The 19,131-nt window shown below is 64.1% G+C and overlaps 1 protein-coding gene across 6 annotated transcripts in view; it reads left to right on the forward strand.

The window, feature by feature from the left end:
* Positions 1–19,131, forward strand: part of SPEG (striated muscle enriched protein kinase) — a 38,735-nt gene that overhangs the window by 8,171 nt on the left and 11,433 nt on the right. The window contains exons 2-19 of one of the 6 annotated variants that reach the window (XM_065070788.1): positions 3,319–3,358; positions 4,640–4,669; positions 5,109–5,198; positions 5,406–5,787; positions 6,903–8,431; positions 9,416–9,559; positions 10,286–10,468; positions 12,038–12,249; positions 12,537–12,625; positions 12,825–13,006; positions 15,132–15,392; positions 16,638–16,796; positions 16,933–17,122; positions 17,264–17,493; positions 17,664–17,783; positions 18,197–18,301; positions 18,401–18,607; positions 18,735–18,858. In XM_065070788.1, coding sequence (XP_064926860.1) covers positions 3,319–3,358; positions 4,640–4,669; positions 5,109–5,198; positions 5,406–5,787; positions 6,903–8,431; positions 9,416–9,559; positions 10,286–10,468; positions 12,038–12,249; positions 12,537–12,625; positions 12,825–13,006; positions 15,132–15,392; positions 16,638–16,796; positions 16,933–17,122; positions 17,264–17,493; positions 17,664–17,783; positions 18,197–18,301; positions 18,401–18,607; positions 18,735–18,858 — 4,277 coding nt within the window. Of the gene's footprint in view, positions 1–47; positions 4,670–5,108; positions 5,199–5,405; positions 5,788–6,902; positions 8,432–9,415; positions 9,560–10,285; positions 10,469–12,037; positions 12,250–12,536; positions 12,626–12,824; positions 13,007–15,131; positions 15,393–16,637; positions 16,797–16,932; positions 17,123–17,263; positions 17,494–17,663; positions 17,784–18,196; positions 18,302–18,400; positions 18,608–18,734; positions 18,859–19,131 lie in introns of those variants that run through there. The other 5 variants (XM_065070792.1, XM_065070789.1, XM_065070790.1 and 2 more) reach the window with 5 other exon arrangements.

Below are 19,131 nucleotides of genomic sequence, written 5' to 3' on the forward strand. Positions count from 1 at the left end.
GCTGCCGCGTCGGCGGGGGGCGGGAGGAGGGGGCAGTGCCGGGGAGGGGGAGCGCGTCGGGATGGTTATGCGGATGGTGATGGAGGTGTGGACGGGGATGGGGTGTCCCTCCGGCCCTGCCTCTGCCACCCGGGGCTCCCCAGGGCTTCGCCCATCGCTGGCTCCAGCCCCGCTTGCAGAGCCGCCTGCTGCCTGCCTTTCCTCACCAGCCTGGGCAGGAGGGCAGAGGAGAGATGCTCAGCACCGCCTGTGCCAGCAGCCAGGTTGGGACCCCTGCCGAGGGCTTCCCCCCATGCCACCTTCTCTCCTCTCCGTCCTCTGGAACCGGGGCGGCAAATGGAGGCTGCTTGATGGCTCCCCCCAGCCCCGCTGCCGGTGGTCACAGAGCTGGAGACGAGGCTTTGCATGCGTCATCCCCTCCGCGTCAGGAGCATGCCTGGCACCGGCAAGGCTCCTGCGCGGGCCCCGCTGCACGCTCTGCTGCCGAGCAAGGAACAAGGACGTCACTTGGCCTCGGTGGGGGGTGGAGGATGGGGGACATCCTTCCAGGAAACCCTCTACCTCCAGCTCCCCTAGGGTTTGCAGGCCCACCTCGCTGCTCCAGCTCCAGCAGGGTACATGGCCTCCCAACTGTCATCCTGCCTGGTGGCCCAGCAGGGGCTGGGGAGGGGCTGTCACCCTCAGCCCCTTCCCAGGGGCATGGGATGCAGCAGGGGATACAGGTCCCCAGGGGTGCTGGGAGCCAGGCATGAGGGGTCCCTCTGGGGCAGGGTGGGTGGCACTGCCTGGCTGCCCCATCTGCCCTTGGGGGCAGCAAGCCCAGGGACTTGCCTGTGTGGTGAGGCAGGGTCCTGCTTGGCTGGCTGAGTGTGAGGGGCACTGGGACACCCACAGTGGCTGTCTCTCTGCACCAGGCAAGCCACCCACTGCCACCCCACTTCACCCCATCCCTGAGCCCTCTCTGCCTGTCCTGCACCAGTGGCAGCAGTGCTATCTGGTGCTGGACCCCACATGCCAGGCAGCGGCAGGCTGCAAGGGCTGTGTGCCACGGCCCCAGGAGCACCTTCTTGGCCCTGACTCCCCTTGGCCCCATGGCCATGACTAGGGATGACCCATGCCAGGGCAGTAGCCCAGCCTGAACAGGGGAATCTGTGCCTGGCATGGGGGAGGGAGGCAGCACCAGGTCTCATCCAGCTGCCCCATGAGGCAGGGCTGAAGCCAGTTGCTGATCCCAGCCAGCCCTTTGCCCCACCTGGGGCTAAGTGTGCACTGAGCAGTCTCCTGGGACTCTGCCACCCCTTTTCCTGGGGTGCTAATGAAATCCCAGGCAGGGAGCACATCCCCCACTGTCTAGCTGGCCCCTTCACCCAGCCCCCAGCCCCATAGAGAGCCCCGAGCTGCTCCTGCCCCCATTCCACCTCCTGTTTTGGAGGTGACCCTATACCATCCAGCACTCACCCCCTGCCAAGCTAGGGGTGGGTGCTGTGCCTTAAGGGTCCAGGCTGCAGGATGCCCTGATCTCATAGGGACCTGTTGTGGGGCAGAGGGAAGGGGCTCAGCCACCCCACAGTGGGTGATGGAGCCCAGCCCAGGCCTGCTGGGTGCAGTCACCATGTTTGATGGGGAGCTGATGGCGCTAGTCCCTGGGGAAGCCACAAGAGCACCCGATAATGGCACTCAATCGCATTTTCATTTTTTAATGGGGGAATTATCCGCCGATGGTGCAGTTAATCACTCATCTCTCTTTCCCTGGCCTGGAAGACGGGCTGCCAGCCAGAACCAGCACAGTCAGCCAAGGAAGGGAGGTGAAGCCTGGCTCAACCTGAATACAAATGTGTCTCAAGCAGCCACTGCCCTCTGCCCAGCACCACACGCACGCAGGGGGCTAGTGGGAGCCCACAAGTGCTGCCCACGAGCAGAGGCTGCTGCTGCACTGGCAACAGCTTTGGGGAATGCAAAATGAGCCTGCTACCCTTCCGAGGGCAATGAACGACTGACCATACTCATCTGGCTGTCCCCAGGGGTTGGCTGTCACCAGGGGCTGTTTGTCTCTGGGGGCTGGCTGTCCAAGACCCTGCCTGGGAGCTGTGGGGAGGCAGGAGAGGCTGGCCAGAGCAAAGGGCTTCAAGAAAGCTAGGTGTGCAGCCCTAGGCTCCATGCTGGGAAGACAGCATGGTGTGTCAGTGTCCTGGGGAGAACCCATCACCCAGACTAGCTGGGAAGGATGCTCAGACCTGGCAGCCCAACCCTGCCTGTCTGCACACTGCATCCCCACTCCTCCCTGCTTTGGACATCACCCCATCCCTCTGCTTCCCCGGGAGACAGTGTAGTTGCATGCTGGGCCTGGCAGCCAGCTCACCCTCGGCTGGTCCCTCTCTCGGCCAGCAGGTGCCCGGCCCTGGGCTGCAGCACAGACCGCAGCCGAGCTGGCAAAGAGCTCCCAGCACCTCTGCCCCGCACTCTGGTCCCGCCTGCCTGCCCAGATGGCGTGAGGGAGAGCAGCCCCCAGGCCTCCTGCCCCATGCAGACAGGCTGGTCCCATGCTGCCTGTGCCAGCCAGCCTCTCTTGCAGCTGGCACAGCCTCTGCCGGGGATGGGGGATGCTGTCCCTCTGCTGGGCTGGTGCCCATGGCAGTGTCTGGGCCAGTGCCTGGAAGACACTTTGCTGGCACGCGTGGTGGCTTCTAAGGGGCTGCAGAGCATTTGGCCACCTGCCCAGGCAAAGACCTTGCTGCAGATGGTGCTGGCTGCAGGCAGTGGTGCTGGGGCAGTCACACTGCCCAGGGCTGGCACCCCCTGGGCATGGGCAGTGGCACAGGGCTGGGTGCATAGTGTCTTCCCTGCTGGGCATGGGCAGTGGCGAAGGAATGGGTGCGTGGTGCCATCATCAAGGGCTCTGTGTGTGTGTGTACACACACGTATGCACACACAGGTGCATGTGAGTGTGTGCAAGGCTGGGCATGCGCCACACGTGTCCACCTACACTCATCCATGACTGTGTGCACGGGGGTGCGTGCCTGGGAGTGTGTGTCTGTGGGTTCTCTGTGGGTGTGTGCCTGTGGGTACTCTGTGGGTGTGCAGCCAGGGGCAGGTGTGTGAGTGGTGCTGGCTGTGCCCTGCCAGCAGGATAGTGTCAGTGGCATTGCGTGTGTTGTGCCAGTGCATGTGTGTGAGCAACTGGGGGTGTGTGCGGTGCTGCATGTGCCATGCTGGGGTGTGTGCGTGTGGGTGTGTGGTGCTAGCAGCGCACGTGTGAATGTGTGAGCAGGTGCATGGTGCTGTGCCATGGGTAATGCTCTTTTCTCTTTTCCTTTGCAGAAGACTGGTCACTCGCGGCGCTTTGGGCGCTTCACGCATGGTGCGTTGAGTTACCAGGACCCGGCTCCCCCCACCACCCCAAGCGCACTGGGATGGGGTCTGGCCCCACTACCTTGCCTTGGGGGATGGCAAACAGAGACCGGGTTGCAGCTCGCCAGCCCCAAAACAGGGTCCCAGTCAGCTGGTGGCTTCTGGTGTCCCTTGCAAGGCCAGGCTGCTCCTGCCCCTGTAGCTGCAGTTTCTCAGAGGCTGCCAGGCTGTTGTGGCCAGGCTGGGGACCCTGGTGTGGTGGCAGTGCACAGGGCAGCTGGCGGTGTGCCAGGCTGCAGAGGGGTGGCGTGGGCTTGGGGGGAGCAGTGTGGCCACCCACTGCACTGAGGCATGCAGTGGAGGGGAGCGCTAGTGCGGCAGGGGACATGTCCCTTGCCATAGGGGTCTGTTGTGGCAGCTGGTGATGGCTCAGACAGTGCCAAGGGGGAAAGGCTGGCTCTCCCTGGCTGCTTTGGTTGGCTTTCCTGGGACAGGTCATTAGGGCGATGCTGATTTGGCCTGACCACATCCTGCTTGTGGGGAGGCTTTCACTGATGTCTTACCCTGAGCATCCCTGCTTTATCAACCAGGGCTGTGTTTTGGAACAGCAGTTGCCACCAGTGAGGCAGGGGATGCACATGTACGTGCTAGAGGGAGGGTGCTTGTGCATGGACACATGTATCCGCATGCCCCAGCACCCTCAGGAGTGCCCATCTGGGGCACTGGTTGGAGGGGTCCAGCCCCAGGGTGCGGTGCCCTGTGGAGAACAGGGATGTGTGATGCCAGCAGCTCCAGGGACAGGAGATGGCTGTCTTGCCAGGTAGGATGAGTCCGTGGCAAGGGGATGGGATGGTGTCCTGCACAGTGCTGGTGGGACGGTCTGTGTGCAAGGGAGGTCTATGTGCAGTACTGGAGCGCTATGTGGTGAACATGGGTAGAAAGTGGAGATGTAGTGGGGAAGTCTGGAAACCAGACTTGTTTCCACACCCTGTGGGCACCTGGCCCCTGCCATGGGGCTGGGCGGGGCATGGGGTGCTCCTTGTGGGGTCCTGAGACAGGCAAATGCCCAGTCCTGGCCCCATGCCTGGACCCAAAGCCCAGCACAAGGTGCCAGGCACTCCGAGCTGGTGTGACTCACCCAGGCACTGCCCCAACAAGTCCCTGCCCCATGGGAGCATGGGGAGATGCTGGGGACAAGGTCTCTCCTCGCTGCCCCCTGCATCTCTGCAGGCCGGGCCGATAACCGGGTGTTGATGTCTCTCTCTCTCTTGCTGCCCCTATGGAAGCGAAGTTTTCCGCTCCTGCAGGAAACAAAGCTACGGTAGGAAGACTCCTGCCCAATGCCAGCCCTGTCCCCAGAGCAGGCCCTGTGCCCCATTGCTGCCACCCTGCCCCATTGCTGCCACTGTCCCCCAGCCCTGCCTCCCCATCCACACGCTGCCTCCATCAGATGCATTCCCACTGCTGACATTCATCTCCCTTCCTCCCATCACCTAACTCTGCTCCTGCCCGCTTTGCCTGCCCTCCCCTTCCTGCCCTTGCCCTTCTGGACTTTCCCAGCCCTGGTCCTGCCTCTCCCTGCTGGCAGCTTGTCCTTGCAGGTCACAGTCATGCCCCCTGCCCCAGTGCTGCCTCATCCCAGGGCTGCCTGGGCACAGTTCTCCTGTCCCTGGAGCCAGTGGGTCTGCAAGGAGCAGCGCCATCCTTGCCTGCTGTCCCCATGTTCCCTCACCCCCTGCTCTCTCCCCACCCCTCCTCAGACTCGGAGACGGGTGAGGATGAGCCCAGCGATCCCCAGGTGACGCAGCGCAGTGAGTTCCAGGATGAGACGGCCTTCAGCACCCCCACAGGTGAGCAGGGGACACCCCACTGGCACCAAGCCCCAGCACCTGGTGCTGGCCCTGGCACTCCACAAGGGCTCTGCTGGGCCAGCTTTGGGGGTCTCCATGGCGGGGCAGGGCTGTGATCCACCCCTGCAAAGTGGAGAGGGCTTGGGGCAGTGGGTTGCTGCTCCAGACACCCTGGGACACTGTGTCAGCTCACCCCTCTCCTTGCAGGTGGGTCCGACACCCTTGTGGACACCTCCATGAACACGACGCCAACCTCGGTGCTGGCCCTGTCACAGGCAGAGGAGCGCTCCAGCTGGTCGGGCAGCCAGCAGACAGTGGTGGAGAAGGAAACGGATGCCAGCCTCTCTGCACGGGGACCCTACCTCCGCCCCGCTGCCTGGCAGCAGCCACAGGGAACCCCAAGGCAAGCAAATGCGCCGGCCCCGCGTGGCACCGAGGTCCGTCACCTGGGCGTGGAGCCGCTGGTGCGGGCATCACGGGCTAATCTGGTGGGCACGAGCTGGGGGTCAGAGGATAGCCTTTCGGTGGCCAGCGACCCCTACGGCAGCGCCTTCAGCCTGTACCGAGGACGGGCGCTCTCACTCCATGTGTAAGTAGCTGGGGAAAGCATGCGGAGGGGACATCGCGCTGGGGCCATCTCTTTCCAACCCCCGCAGCCATCTCCTCCCCTCCGCTTGGGCTTTCTTTGCCTTCACCATGCCCGGATGAGGTGCAGGGGCTCTGAGCAGTAAGCAGCCTGTTCTTGGTGAGAAGGTGGGAGAAAACTTGGTCAGGGGGTATAGACTCTTGGGTGAGGAAGGGGGATGTGGAATGGGGTCACTTTCTGCTGTGGCCAGGTTGGCACTTGGGGTAACCTCTGTGTCACTGCACAATCTGCAGCATTCCACCCACAGGCTGTGCTGTGGGTGTCCTACCCAGCCATGGGGGCTCTGTGCAGCCCAGGGTGTGGGGACCTGGGGGTGTGTGGCAGCCTGGGACACTCATGGGCAAGGCTCTGCCACCTGCAGTCTCCACTGCAAAGGGGTGGCAGCAGGGGCCAGGGACATGCTGTCTCCCCAGGATGTGCTGATGTGCTCAGACCCCTGTCCCTCCCCTCTGCCTTCAGTCCCCATCCCACAGGCCTGCTCCTTCGACCTCCATCCTGCCCTTTTTTTTTTGTTTGGGGCTGTTTTTTCCACCAGAATCTCATCTCCACCTTATGATTTCTACACCATGAATGCTGAGCCCCCTCAGGGGCACCGGGGTGGGGAGACATGCCTGCAGCAGCATGTGTTGGGGGAGACTTGTAGGCTTGGGGACCCCCTCTGTCTTGCAGAGGAGCTGCCTTATGCCATGCTGCCCTGACACACCAGGACACCCTGGCAAACTGGGGCACACCCCAGCCTGCATGGCAGCCCTGGAGAGGGGACTCACTGGGTATCCCAGCACCACCCCTCTGTCCCATGTCAGTAGCCCTAGGCAAGAGGACACTGCTGTGTCACAGCAGCCCAAGACTCTCAGCCAAGCCAGCCAGATCCCAATGGTCTTGGGGTGTCTGGATTCAGTCTCCAGGGCCCCTTGAGGCTCCCTGGTCCTAGGGCTGCTATGGCCATCCGTGCCCCACACTGTGCCCCACTGGGCACCGTGGTATGGGCTGGGAGCAGGGATGAAGCCAGGAGGCAAGGATGGGCTCTGAACCACTCTCCTCTGTCTCTCCCCTTGCAGCAGTATCCCCCAGGGGGGCTACAGGAGAGACGATCCTAACAGTGGCCCTGCCTCTCCAAAGCCTGGCGCTGAACCCCCAAGGTCTCCTGCTGCCCTGCCACTGACCGCCAAGCCCCCCATCCTCCGCTCGCCGTCTCCCCGCACCGGCTCGTGCCTACCGCCAACCATGGGTGCCACATCCCAGCCTGCTGCCCGTGGCCCTGGTGTCCCCTCCTTCACGCCCGTGACCCCCCGCAAGAAGTCCTCGGTGCCAGCTGAATACCAGGACACTGTCCCTGAGGAGTATGAGGAGAAGATCAAGAGGCCCAAGTCCTCGGGGTACTCTCAGGGCAGCACACAAGATTCCCGTCCCCAGACACCCATGAGCGATGCATCTGGCCGCATCTCCGTCCGGGCATCCCCAAAGCTGGTGCGTGCTGGCTCCAAGATCTTCGAGAGGCTGCAGTTCTTTGAGGAGCGGCGGAGGAGCCTGGAGCAGGCGGACAGCCCCTTCACTGCACACCCCTGCCTGCCTTTGCGCAAGACACGGTCCTTTGACCAGCCTAGCTCCGGCTTGCGCCGTGCCAGCACGCCAGGTGGCTCACGGGAAGATGTACGGGACGGCGACCGCTGGGAGCCGGGCAGCACAGCAGCGTGCCGACGTTTGGCCTTCCGGCAGAAGGCTGCCTCCTTTGACGAGCGGGGCAAGTTCGCCGGCCGTGTCTACACCATTGAGCACAAGTTTGCGGAGGAGTTGACCCGCATCAAGCGGACAGTCTCCAAGCAGCAGCTGCGGCGCTCCCAGGAGCTGTGCAAACCCGGGTTGCCCCCAGCACCCTCACCCCCCGTGGCCGGCGAGCCTGCAGCCCCCCGCCCTCCACGCACCCCCTCCTCACAGGGTGCCGGTGGGCGCAAGGTGCTGCCACCGAAGACTTCACCAGTGGAGAGCATGCATGTCATCCAACACCTGGCACTTTCCAGTGTGGCGCTGGTGGGGCCTGATGGGGAACCGGAGCCGGGAGGGCAGCATGGGAGGAAAGCCCCAGTGCGGGGTGGCACAGTGGCCACTCAGCCTGCCACGGTGGAGGTTGCAGGCACCAGGAAGGGTCCTCAGCAAGGAGGCACTGGGGAAGTGAAGAAGAAGGAGCAGTTGCCGTTATTGCAAGCCACCCCACAGGGACGGGCGGCCCTTTTGCAGGCGGGTCCCCCCGAAGGCAGCCCATGCCCGGATGGAGGCCCCGCTAGTGGAGTCCGTGTCCCTGGGGCAGTGAGTGAAGCCCTGGCCTCCCGGCTGGCGGTGCCCCATGGGCTGTACCGGCGGCCGGAGGCACCCACGGAGGTGCGGTTCCTACCCTGGGCAAAACCAGGATTGGAGCAGGAAGCTCGTCTGGAGAGGAGCTGGGCAGGACAGCACAGCATGGGCAGGGAGGTGGACAGAAGGCAGATGAAAGTGTCAGAGAAGAAGGAGAGTGGCCGGATGGCTCAAGAAGGCAGGAGCACACGGAGCAAGGCAAAGGGACGCCGAGCCAGACCCACCTCTCCGGAGCTAGGTAGGGGCATGACTTTCTGTCCTCCTGCAGGCACAGAGCTGGCTCAGGTAGCCCTGAGCAGGATGGGGGATCCCCAGCCTTCCTCTGGGGGGTATGGGGGGCCCAGGCTGTCCAAGAGAGCACAGGGATGGGGTGTGAGAATATGGGTCTGGCAGCTGGGGATGTTGTCACCAAGCAGTGCTATAAGACAGACCAGCCTGTGTACCAGTTTGAGCTCATGACGCTTGCTGATGTCTCTGTCCCTCCTGCCTGGCATGGGAAGGATGCAGGGTGCTGACCTCTGGCATCCAGCCCTGGGCTGGTCCCACCCCTGGGGCACAGGGCACCCATTGCAGCTTGTCCCGGCTGGACTGTGCTCCATGCTCCGGGCAGGGCGTGCAGCCCAAGCATCCCCAGGGGATGCTGCGGTGGCTTGTCCAGGGGAGGGGTGCCCTGCCCACCCCAGCATGCAGGGGCAAGACCAGACTGCACCCAGGCCAGGAGCTCCTTCCAGGCTCTGGTCTGGCTGAAGCAGTGCCAGGCCCACGTGTCTGAGGCTCCTGGCACAGCCCCAGGACTGTTGCCCTTGTGCTGGGGCCATGGCAGGGGGGGGAGCTGGGAGGTTGATGCTGATGTGTCAGGGCAGAGCAGCAAGCACCCTGTGGGGGGCTGGGGGCAGTTTGGAGTGGGGACTGCAGTGAACTCTACGACCTGCCTCCTCCCACATCCTTGTGATGCCTCATCCCTTAAGCTGTCCTGGAGCGTACAGCAGGTTGTAGTCTCTCTCCCCTGTGGTCCCCTGCCTTGTCCCACTGCAGGCACTGTGCCACGGTGGCCCTTGATATGGCCTTTTGCTCCACTGCATGGCCTGGAGACCTGCTACTGCCCCAGCGAGGGTGGTGGCAGGGATGGGCAGAGGGTTGTGCCGGCATGCAGCCTAGTGCGGCACAGGACCCACTCGCTCCACCCCACTAACAGCCATGGGGCGCATCTCTCCCTGTCCAGAGTCTTCCGATGACTCCTACGTCTCAGCGGGTGAAGACCCCCTAGAAGCCCCCATCTTTGAGATCCCCATCCAGGACATGGCGGTGGCTGTGGGGGCAGAGGTGCTGCTCAAGTGCATTGTCACGGCCAACCCCCAGCCAGATGGTGAGCAACTGTGGGGCTGAGGAGGTCAGGGGTGCGAGCATGGCCGAGGGGCAATCTGCGTGTCAGCATCCCACCCTCTGAACCATCCCTTGGTGCCACCTGAGATGTGTAGAGAGGGGCACACAGCATCAAGCTGGGTGTCTCAGGGAAGTGATGTGTCCACCCCTGGGGGTACTTCCTTTGGATTGCCTCCCCTAGGCAGCAGTGAAGGGTTTGGGCACCGCCTGCCAGGGCAGGGAGCAGGCAGAGTGTGTCTGCCACCCCACACACTGGGTTGGGCTGTTTGGGAGAGCCGGAAAAGGGCTGCAGAGCACCTCACAGGCAGAGACAGGCGATGCTCTGGGATGCTGTGGGGACAGCCCGGATAGATTCTCAGGACAGAGCCCACCTGCCCGGCTCAGGGCTGCCGGGCTCCGGGCATGTAGGCAGGCCGTGGGCATGGGCAGCTGGCCTGCCAGAGCCGGTATCGCCGACAGAGCTGGGCAGAAGCGAAGCGGCTTTGATTCCCTCCTCCAGCCTCCACTGGAGGGCAGAAGGATGCCGGGAATGAGAGCGGGACCAGCACCGCGCTCCCTGTCAGGGGCCGTGGGAACCCGGGGCTGCTTCCCATGGCAAAGGGGTCCCCAGGACAGGCAGGGGAACGCCCGGCCTCACCGCGACCCTGCACAGAGCCCCGGGGGAGCTTGGGTTCTCCTGCCCACCAGTGACCCTCGCCTCCGCCGGCAGTGTCCTGGAGGAAGGACGGGGTCCCGCTGCGGAGCAGCACGACGCGGCCCATCAAGGCGGAGGGCGAGCGTCATACCCTGCTGGTCAGGAGCGCCCGGGTGGCCGACGCCGGCCTCTACACTGTCACCGCGACCAACGAGGTGGGGGCGACCTGCTGCAGTGCCATCCTCAGCGTGCGGCCCGGTGAGTGCCGGCGGGAGGCGGGCGGTGGGAGGCGGCGGGAGGAGGAGGGCCGGCGCGGCGGCGGGCCGGCTGCCAGCTCGGCTGCTGCTGTCACTGGGAAGAAACCGGCTTCGTTACCCTACAAGGCTCTGTCTGAACCAAAGCAGCTGACGTGCTCCCGGCAAGCACGGAGGGTTCCTGCCGTGAGGGAGAGCGGGGTCAGGCTGTGTGCATCCTCCGGCGCCCAGCAAGCAGCCCGGTGTCCGGCCTCCCCCACACTGCCCTGCGCCCCGGTAACCATGGGGATCCCCCTGTCCGCCCTCCAGCCTGCAAGCTGCGGGGATACCCCTGCTAGCCATGGGAACACCAGTGCACCACAAGCCATTAGCTATGGGTACAGCCAGCCCACACCCCACCCCGCCAGCTGCGGGGTACGCAGCCCACCTTAGCCCCAAGACGCTCCCCATCTCGAGAGTGTCCCTGGGAGCGTATAGAGCCTCGGACCTGCCCTGGGGGCTGGAAGCGCCAAAAATACCATCCACTCCGTGGTGCAGCCGGGGCTGCACACCCAGAGACAGCAGTGTCCGGGCAGGGCCAGCTGGGGGCACAGCGGCGGGGGCCGGGAAGGGGCCCAGCAGCCCCTGGCCCCGCGGCGGGCCCTCCCCTGCGCTGCTGGCCCAGCCCCGGGGGCCGGGCGGTGCTGGGGCGGGGAGGGCGCAACGGGCCGACGGCGCTGTGGGCTGGAGGCGAGTCCGGCACCGCCGCACCGGCCCCGGCAGCGGCGGCTCGGCGGTGCGGCCCGGCCCGGCCTGGCCCGGCTCGGGGCGGGAGCTGCCGGGGCCGCGCCCCCAGGTGAGTGTGGGGGGCGGCGAGGGGGTGCGAGAGGGCAGGCGGGAGGGAGCCGATGTTAGCGTTTCCCCCAGATCTCCGCCCCGGGGCTGCCCACGGACATCGCGGGGGCGCGGGGGGGCACAGCGCTCGCCGTGCACCGGGCAGCCCGCCCGTCTCCCCTCGGTAAGCGGAGGGGGGGTGAGGACGCTCCGGCAGCCGGGCTGGAGGGGAGCCAGCACCCACGGCGTGGCTGCCGGGCTCTTCCAGCACCCCACGCCGCTTGCTGTTCCTCACCCCACACCGCCAGCCCCCGGCCCCCGCACGCATGCCGGTCCCGGATGGGTTCCCCACGCAGGCGAGTCGGGTCCCCCGGGGAGTGGGCCCGCGGCCGGCCGGGCTGCTGGGGGAGCGCAGCTGCCAATGTCACCTTCAGCCCTCGCCGGCTCGGGGCAGGGGCAGCCATCCCGGGAATCTGGGCGGCTTAAGGATGGGAGCGTGGGCTGCTGCGTAAGAGCCACTTGAGCCCTGCTGTCGCCTTGCGGGATATCGCGTCCCCTTATCGGCCCGTGGAGTGCTTCTCAACCTCTCCCCCTTCGCGGCCCCACACCCCTTCATTGCTGGCTGCCGCTGAGCTGGGATGTGCTGTGGGATGGGTGTCCTTGAGCACCCCTGGGGTGCAGGGTCGGGGGGAGAGGTGCCCTGACCTGCCTGCCCAGCTCTGGCTGCTGCCAGTTCCTTATCTCGCCTCTCCTGTTCTAGCCCCCGCCGTGGAGCGGCATGGGAACTTGGCAAGCCCCCTTGGCCAGGCCAGCCCCATCACTTCAGACGAGGAGTACCTGAGCCCCTTGGAAGAGTTCCCTGAGTCCAGCACCCCCCAGCACCGACCAGCCATGAAGCTACAGCCTAGAGCCGAGCATGGGGCTGCCCACGGCTCCCCAGAGAGCACCTTCAAGGCTGCACCCACCTTTGAGGTAAGCCGACAACCCCCACGGGACCTGGCAGAAGGGGAGCAGTGCCATGTTACTGCAGCCCTGTGGTCCTCAGTGCCATGAGGGTCAGGCCTTCCTGCCTCCTGATCTGGCGTGCTCCCAGCACCTGGGCATCCTACACCACACCAACTCTCCCAGCAGCCCCAGCAACTGTAGTGCTCCAGGGCTGCCGTTGTGGTGGGGAACACAAGGCCCCAGATGCAGTGGTGGAGACGTATGGCCCTGGGTGCAGATGGGTGCTCATTGGTCTCTGACTTTTGCTTCCCCAGGTGTCCCTGTCGGACCAGTCTGTGCTGGAGGGGCAGGATGTCAGCATGAGCGTCCGCGTCCGTGGGGAGCCCAAGCCCATCATTTACTGGTGAGTCCTGGCGCTTGCTGTGTCACAGCTGGGCAGGGAAGGAGGGGACAGGCACAGTGACCTCCCCATTTGTGGGTGGTCAGCTCAGAGCTCGTCTTTGAGTAGGGTTGGGGGTGGAGGAGTGGGGGCCTTTGGGGGCAGCCAGGCTGGGCATGCAGGGCCAGGTGTGACTGTGCCACTCTACCTGTGTCCTGAGCAGGCTGAGGAACAGGCAACCAGTGAAGTACGGCCGCCGGCACCACACAGAGGAGGCGGAGGGGGCACGGGGACTCTACACGCTGCACATCCTGGCAGCAGAGCGCACTGACACTGGCTTCTACACCTGCAAGGCTGTCAATGAGTATGGCACCAAGCAGTGCGAGGCCAAGCTGGAGGTCAGAGGTAAAGCTCCCCAAGCGTGTTCCCCCTGACCCTGGGGGGCCAGCTGTCTCCAGTGCCCCGCATGAGCTGTTTGGGGAAGGGGCCTCTGCAGACCCCTCCTCAGTGGTGCTGCAGGAGAAGGGAACGAGGCAGCCTAGCCTGCCCTTCCCTGCTGCAGCACAGTAGGTGCGAGCCAGGAGCAGGGAAGTGGAGCTGTGTGCCTGGGGCTGCCCACAGGGGCTGGCCCTGCAGCAGAAGGCAGGCTGCCCTGCTGTCCTGTCCAGGTGTGTGACCCCACAGCCCCACATCCCACTGCCCAGCTGTGTCAGGGTGCTGGCCAGCCTGACCCAGAGCCCGCTGCTCTCTGCAGCCCACCTTCACCCCCTGTCCTGCCACACACCTACTGCTGGGGTTGGGTGCTGCCTGTGGTTGTACAGGGAGGGCTTTTGCCCTTGGTGGCCCTACAGGGGACATCTCTCCCCACTCTGATGTGCTGATAGCTCTCTCCCTTCCTGCCCCAGGCTGACTGCACGCTGTGTGCCAGGCACAGGGCAGCTTGAAGAGGACCCCCTTTGCCTGTTTCCAGGGATAGCCCCTATGCACAGGACTGGGCTGGCCAGCCCCCTTTTCTGTCCCACCCCAGCCCTGCTGTGGTCCTCCTGGGACCCCAGTGTATATATGCAAGTGGGGTGGGGGGAGCTCAGGACTGAGGGCTGGGCTCTGCCTGGTGTCCCTCCATGTCAGAGCAGGAGCCTGCAGGGATGAGTGATGCTGTCTCCCTCCTTTTGCCCTTTGCTGTGTGTGCCCTGCTGCCCCCAGCCCTCCCTGCTGATGGCTGCCTGAGCCCCCTGGGCTGCGCCCATCCCACCTTGGCCTTGGCTGCACTGCTTGTACCCTGCTGGGTCCCCGCTCCCAGCCTCTGGCAAAGCGCGGCGGCACAGGGGTGGGAGCAGGAGCCAGCCGCATGCCCAAATGCCGGCAGTAACTGGGCTGCGGGGGCAACAGCCCAAGCCCCAGCCCTTCTTTGGGGGCTCAGTGGGTGGCTCTGTGCCTTGGCACACACTCGCACCCCTCGTGCCGGCGCTGGCGTGTGCCTGCGTGTGTGCTGACCCCATTGCTGCTGCACTAACCCTTCCGCTTGCTGACTGCGGTTTTTGTCTGTACGCAGGGGGAGTACGATAAGGGGGTGCATCTCTCAGAGCCGCGGCCATGGGGCTCTTAGTTGGACACCTCTTAGGCAGTGGACCTCACCTTGTGTTATTACCTTCTGCTCCATCCACCGCCTCGTCCTGGATGCGCCGTGGGGATGCGCGGGCCCTCGACTGCGGGCAGGGGCTCGCCGGATGGCTGGGGGAGGCAGAACCAAGGCGGGTGGGGGGAGTGGTGGAGGAGCGCCAGGCACCCTGTCACCTGGGCCAGGGCAGCCGTACAATGCTGTCTTGTCTCTTGCACCGTTCATTTGTCCCTGTCTGTGTGTCCTGCTGCCCCTCTCCTTGCTGCCCAGGGAAGGGGAGCAGGGAGCTGAGCCCACTGTCGCCACCATGCTAGCCAAGGCTGTAGAGAAGGGGCTGCAGTGTGGTGACAGCTCTGCAACAGTCACCTTGGAGTGCGGGGGACAGGAGACACTGGGGACCTCTGCAGGGCAGCACCCTGTCCCAGCCGCAGAGGGGAGGGAGAGCATCAGCCCCTTTTGCCCAGGCACGTGCCTGGCCACTGTGAGGCATTCCTTGCTTCCCCAGGGCTCAGGGTCCACCTGGAGCCCCGGAGCTCTGGGTCCTTTCTCCCCGGGGAGGGGGCTCGGTGTGGGGGTGGGCTGCGAGGCCGTGACCCTTTTTTTTTTGTAGCTCTAATAAAATCTGTTTGGTAAAGCGCTGTGTGGTGTGTTCCTGGCACGGACACCTCCCCTCACCTCCAGCCCCCTCCCCGGCTCAGCTCTGCTTTCCATATCTCGTCCCCCCCCCCCCCCGCCCTTCCCTGCTGCACCCCCTGCCCATCACGCCAGGCCTCGTCTGCGCATGCACCCCCTACCCTGCACGCACCCCTTGTCCCGCATGTTCCCCTCCATCCCCACCACCTCTCATGATTTGCTTTTCAGTTGCTGAGACGCGTCTCTCTTTCTTTCTCTCTCTCCCCGCTTCCTGGGCAGCTCGCCCCGAGTGCCAGTCCCTGGCCATCGTGGTTCCCCTGCAGGATGTGGTGGTCGGGGCGGGGGAGCTGGCACTCTTTGAGTGTCTGGTGGCTGGCCCGCCAGACATGGACGTGGACTGGCTGTCCCGGGGCCGGCTGCTCCAGCCCGCCCTGCTCAAATGCAAGATGCATTTTGACGGGCGCAAGTGCAAGCTGCTGCTCACCTCCGTGCATGAGGATGACAGTGGGATCTACACCTGCAAGCTCAGCACTGCCAAAGGTAAGCGGTGGTTGCACAGCTCCCCGGGGAGGGTCTCACTCAGAGATTGGTCCTGGGGTGGTGCTGGGGGTGGAAAGCCTCCCCTGCCCCCATGTTTGGGGCTCTGGTCCCCCTGAGATGTAGCTGTCAGTGCAGGAGGTGGGGGCCAGGGCGTGATTGCTGCCCCAGGAGCTTTCCTCGGCTGGGAAACCTGGTGTGCACCAGTCCTTGGGGTCCAGCTCTTGAGCCTTGCAGCCCCCATCTTGCCCCACTCAGCTACTCTGCAAGCATGCATGCAGCTCCCAGAAAAGTGGGGAGATGCGTTTGTACTATGGCTGTACTGGCCAGATGCAGCTGCCCCGTACCCTGGCTGCAGAGCCTCTAGCTGTTCAACTCTGGTACCAAACTGTCTCTCCTGTTCTGGGAGATGTCAGAGGGGCAAGGCTGCCCAGCCCCTCCCACCAAGCCTTCACTGGTGGCAGCTGAGGAAGAGCAGCAAGACCCAGCCTCTATCTGGTGGCTCTGACACCCCCTTGTGCCTGTGCAGGCTGCACACAGCCTCTGTCCCCCACAGCAGGGTAGGAACAAGGGTCCTTTCCACATTCCTCAACCAACCTGCCCAGGCAGCCCCTCAGTGGTAACCCAGGCTGCGGTGGGTGCAGAGCACAGTACCATTCCCAGCCTTCTGTGGCTGGTGCCTGTGCATCCCTCCCCAGAGGAGCTTGTATGCCTGCAGGGATTTGAGGTCAGCAGCAGTTTTGGGTGAAGGGAGGTGAGGCTGTGCCTCACTGTGGTGTCAGAGTGGATGACAACCCCATCATTGCAAAACAGTCCCTGCTGGAAACCACTCTCACTCAGAGCATTCCAGCTGTGCCCAGCCCTATACTGCCCTGGGTACTGTGTGCTGGTGCTGCCTGCTTCAGCATCACCACCCTATCCCTAAGGGGTTAGGGCAGGTGTGACCCTCATGCTTTATGGGGAGGGCAGGGCATCCTGCCTCCCCTGGCTGCTGGCGTCTGCATTGCTGAGGGGAGGAAAAAGGCACCTGACTGCCAGCAGAGCCTCAGCCCTGGGCATGGGGGCCTTGCACACAAATGTGCACCCACCCTGCTCCACGCAGGGACAGAGCCTGGCACCCAGCACACCCGGGCTCAGCTACAACTACACTGGCTGCAGAGGCTGCAGCTGGGAGGTTGCAGGCTGTCTCCTGCCCTGCACACACATGTGCCCCGTGGGGCTCATGCCAGCCCATTGCTCTCCTTGCAGATGAGCTGACCTGCAGTGCCCGGCTGACAGTGCAGCCCTCTGTGCAGCCACTCTTCACCCGCAAGCTGGAGGAAGTGGATGTGGTGGAAGGGCGGACAGCACGTTTTGACTGCATGATCAGTGGGACTCCCCCGCCAACAGTCATCTGGACCCATTTTGGTAACTCCCAAACCCAGAGGGCCTGTGCAGGGCCCTGCAGGGAGACTTCTCTGCATCTCCATGGGGGCTGCACCCAAGGGCTTGTGCACAGCTGGGGCTGGGAGTGGTGCTGATGTTGTTGTGTGTCTCTGTGCAGGCCAGCCAGTGCAGGAAGGGGAGAATGTGCGGATTCAGCAGGATGGGGGTCTGCACTCTCTGGTCATCGTGCACGTGGGCAGCGAGGATGAGGGGCGGTACACAGTGACCGCCAGAAATGCACATGGCCATGTGGAGTGCTCTGCGGAGCTCTACGTGGAGGAGCCGCGGCCGTCTGCTGCCTCCCAGATGTAAGAGTTGGGGGTATCCGGGAGCTGCATCCTGCCTGCTTGCTACCCCCTGGGCTCTGGGAAGCAAGGGGCTTGTACAAAGCCTAGGGCTCAGGGTGGGGGCACCATGCTCCTTCTGTGAGCATGTGTGGGCTCTTGCAGCTCCAAGCTGGAGAAGATGCCATCCATCCCAGAGGAACCAGAGCAGGTGGAGACAGAAGCAGAGTGCTTCACCATGCCCGATTTCCTGAAGCCACTGCAAAACCTGGATGTGGTGGAGTCGAAGGAGGCTGTGTTGGAATGCCAGGTGGCTGGGATGCCCTACCCCTCCATCACCTGGTTCCACAATGGCTCCCGCATTGACAGCACTGAAGACCGCAAGATGATGCAGTGTAGGGCTCCCCATCACCCTCCACACCTTCTTGGGGTCCTTCTGCCCTGCCCGCGGCAGCCCGGGAGGAGGCATGACCCCCCCAGACCTTCATGCCCCACGAGGCAGGGAGGGGACCTCTGTGCCGCTTGGCTGGTGGGGTCTTACTCATGTTCCCTTGTTTCCCTCCAGATAAGGATATCCATCGCCTGGTGTTCACAGCTGTCAGCCACACACATGCCGGTGTCTATAAAAGTGTCATCGCCAACAAAGTGGGGAAGGCTACGTGCTACGCACACCTCTATGTCACTGGTAAGGGGCAGCGGGCACAACTAGGAATGTGCAGCCACTCACTGCTGACCTGCTGGGCTGTGTCCTGGGGCTGGGGGTTGGTGGTCCCATAGCAAGGTCCTAGGGTGACAGGATGGCAGGAGTTCAGATTGGAGGGGACCTCAGGAAGCCTTTAGCCCAACCTGAAAGCAGGGTCACCTGTGCAGTCCTCACCTTGTGGGGTCTGGACTCATCCCTGGACCCTCAGGTCCCACACAGGACTTGCTGGAAACATCAGCACCACAGGGGCTGCCAGGCTTAGCCCTTGCTGCCACTGGTGAGGGTCACTGGCCCCATCTGTCCCCTCCAGCCCACATCTCCTGGGGTGTCAGGCAGATGCCCTGAGGAGCTGTGGCAGTGGCCATGCTCACACCACTTCCTGCCTCCCCACACAGATGTGGTGCCAACTCCCCCGGATGGACCCCCCACCGTGGCCTCGGTGACTGGCAGAGCCATCACACTGACCTGGAACAAGCCCAAGTGGCTGGACACTGCCATAGGTGAAGGGGTTGAGGATGGGCAGGGGTGGGCAATACTGTGTTGGGGTGCACAGGCCTGCCTGATGCTGGGGACTCTGCACTGACTCTCTCCTCCTGCAGACCCCAACTCGGTGACCTACGTGGTACAAATGCAAGTGCTGGGCACGATGCAGTGGCTGGTGCTGGTGGCTGGCGTGCGGGACACCACCTACACGGTGCATGGGCTGACCAAGGGTGCCCAGTACCTCTTCCGTGTCATCACTGCCACCCCCAAGACCAACAGCAAGCCCTCCCCGCCTGTGGGGCCCGTGCAGCTCCTGGATCGGGGTGAGAAGGGCAGTGGGGAGGGGACAGTGGCTGGGGTGGTGAGGGTCTCTGTCTCTGGTGGAGCGGTGAGCTGGCCAGAGCTGGGCAACATGGGGTCCAGAGGTGGTGGTGACAATCTGTGTGGCAGGTCCCTACCTGGAAGAGGCTCCGGTCATCCTGGACAAGCCAGACATGGTGTATGTGGTGGAGGGCCAGCCAGCCTCCATCACCATCACCATCAACCACGTGGAGGCCACCGTTACTTGGAAGAGGTAGGACACGGCACTGTGCTCATTGCCTGCCCCATGCCCAGCATCATCCCATGGGTTGCGAAAGGGGCTCTCTCACCAGCTCCCTATGCAGCCCGCGGTGTGTGTGGGGTCCTTCCCTGGAGCTTGGCTGGATGTGCACCCAAGGGTGATGTCCAGGGCTGTGCAGACCTGCATGGGGAGGGCTTTTGGGGGGGCAGGGTTCTGTCTGTGTGGTGCTAAGGTTCAAGAGCCCTTCAGGAGGCAGACCTATTGGGTGCGATTTGTTTGTGGGGG

This window comes from Columba livia, chromosome 7, assembly GCF_036013475.1.
Source record: "Columba livia isolate bColLiv1 breed racing homer chromosome 7, bColLiv1.pat.W.v2, whole genome shotgun sequence".
NCBI classification, from domain to species: domain Eukaryota; kingdom Metazoa; phylum Chordata; class Aves; order Columbiformes; family Columbidae; genus Columba; species Columba livia.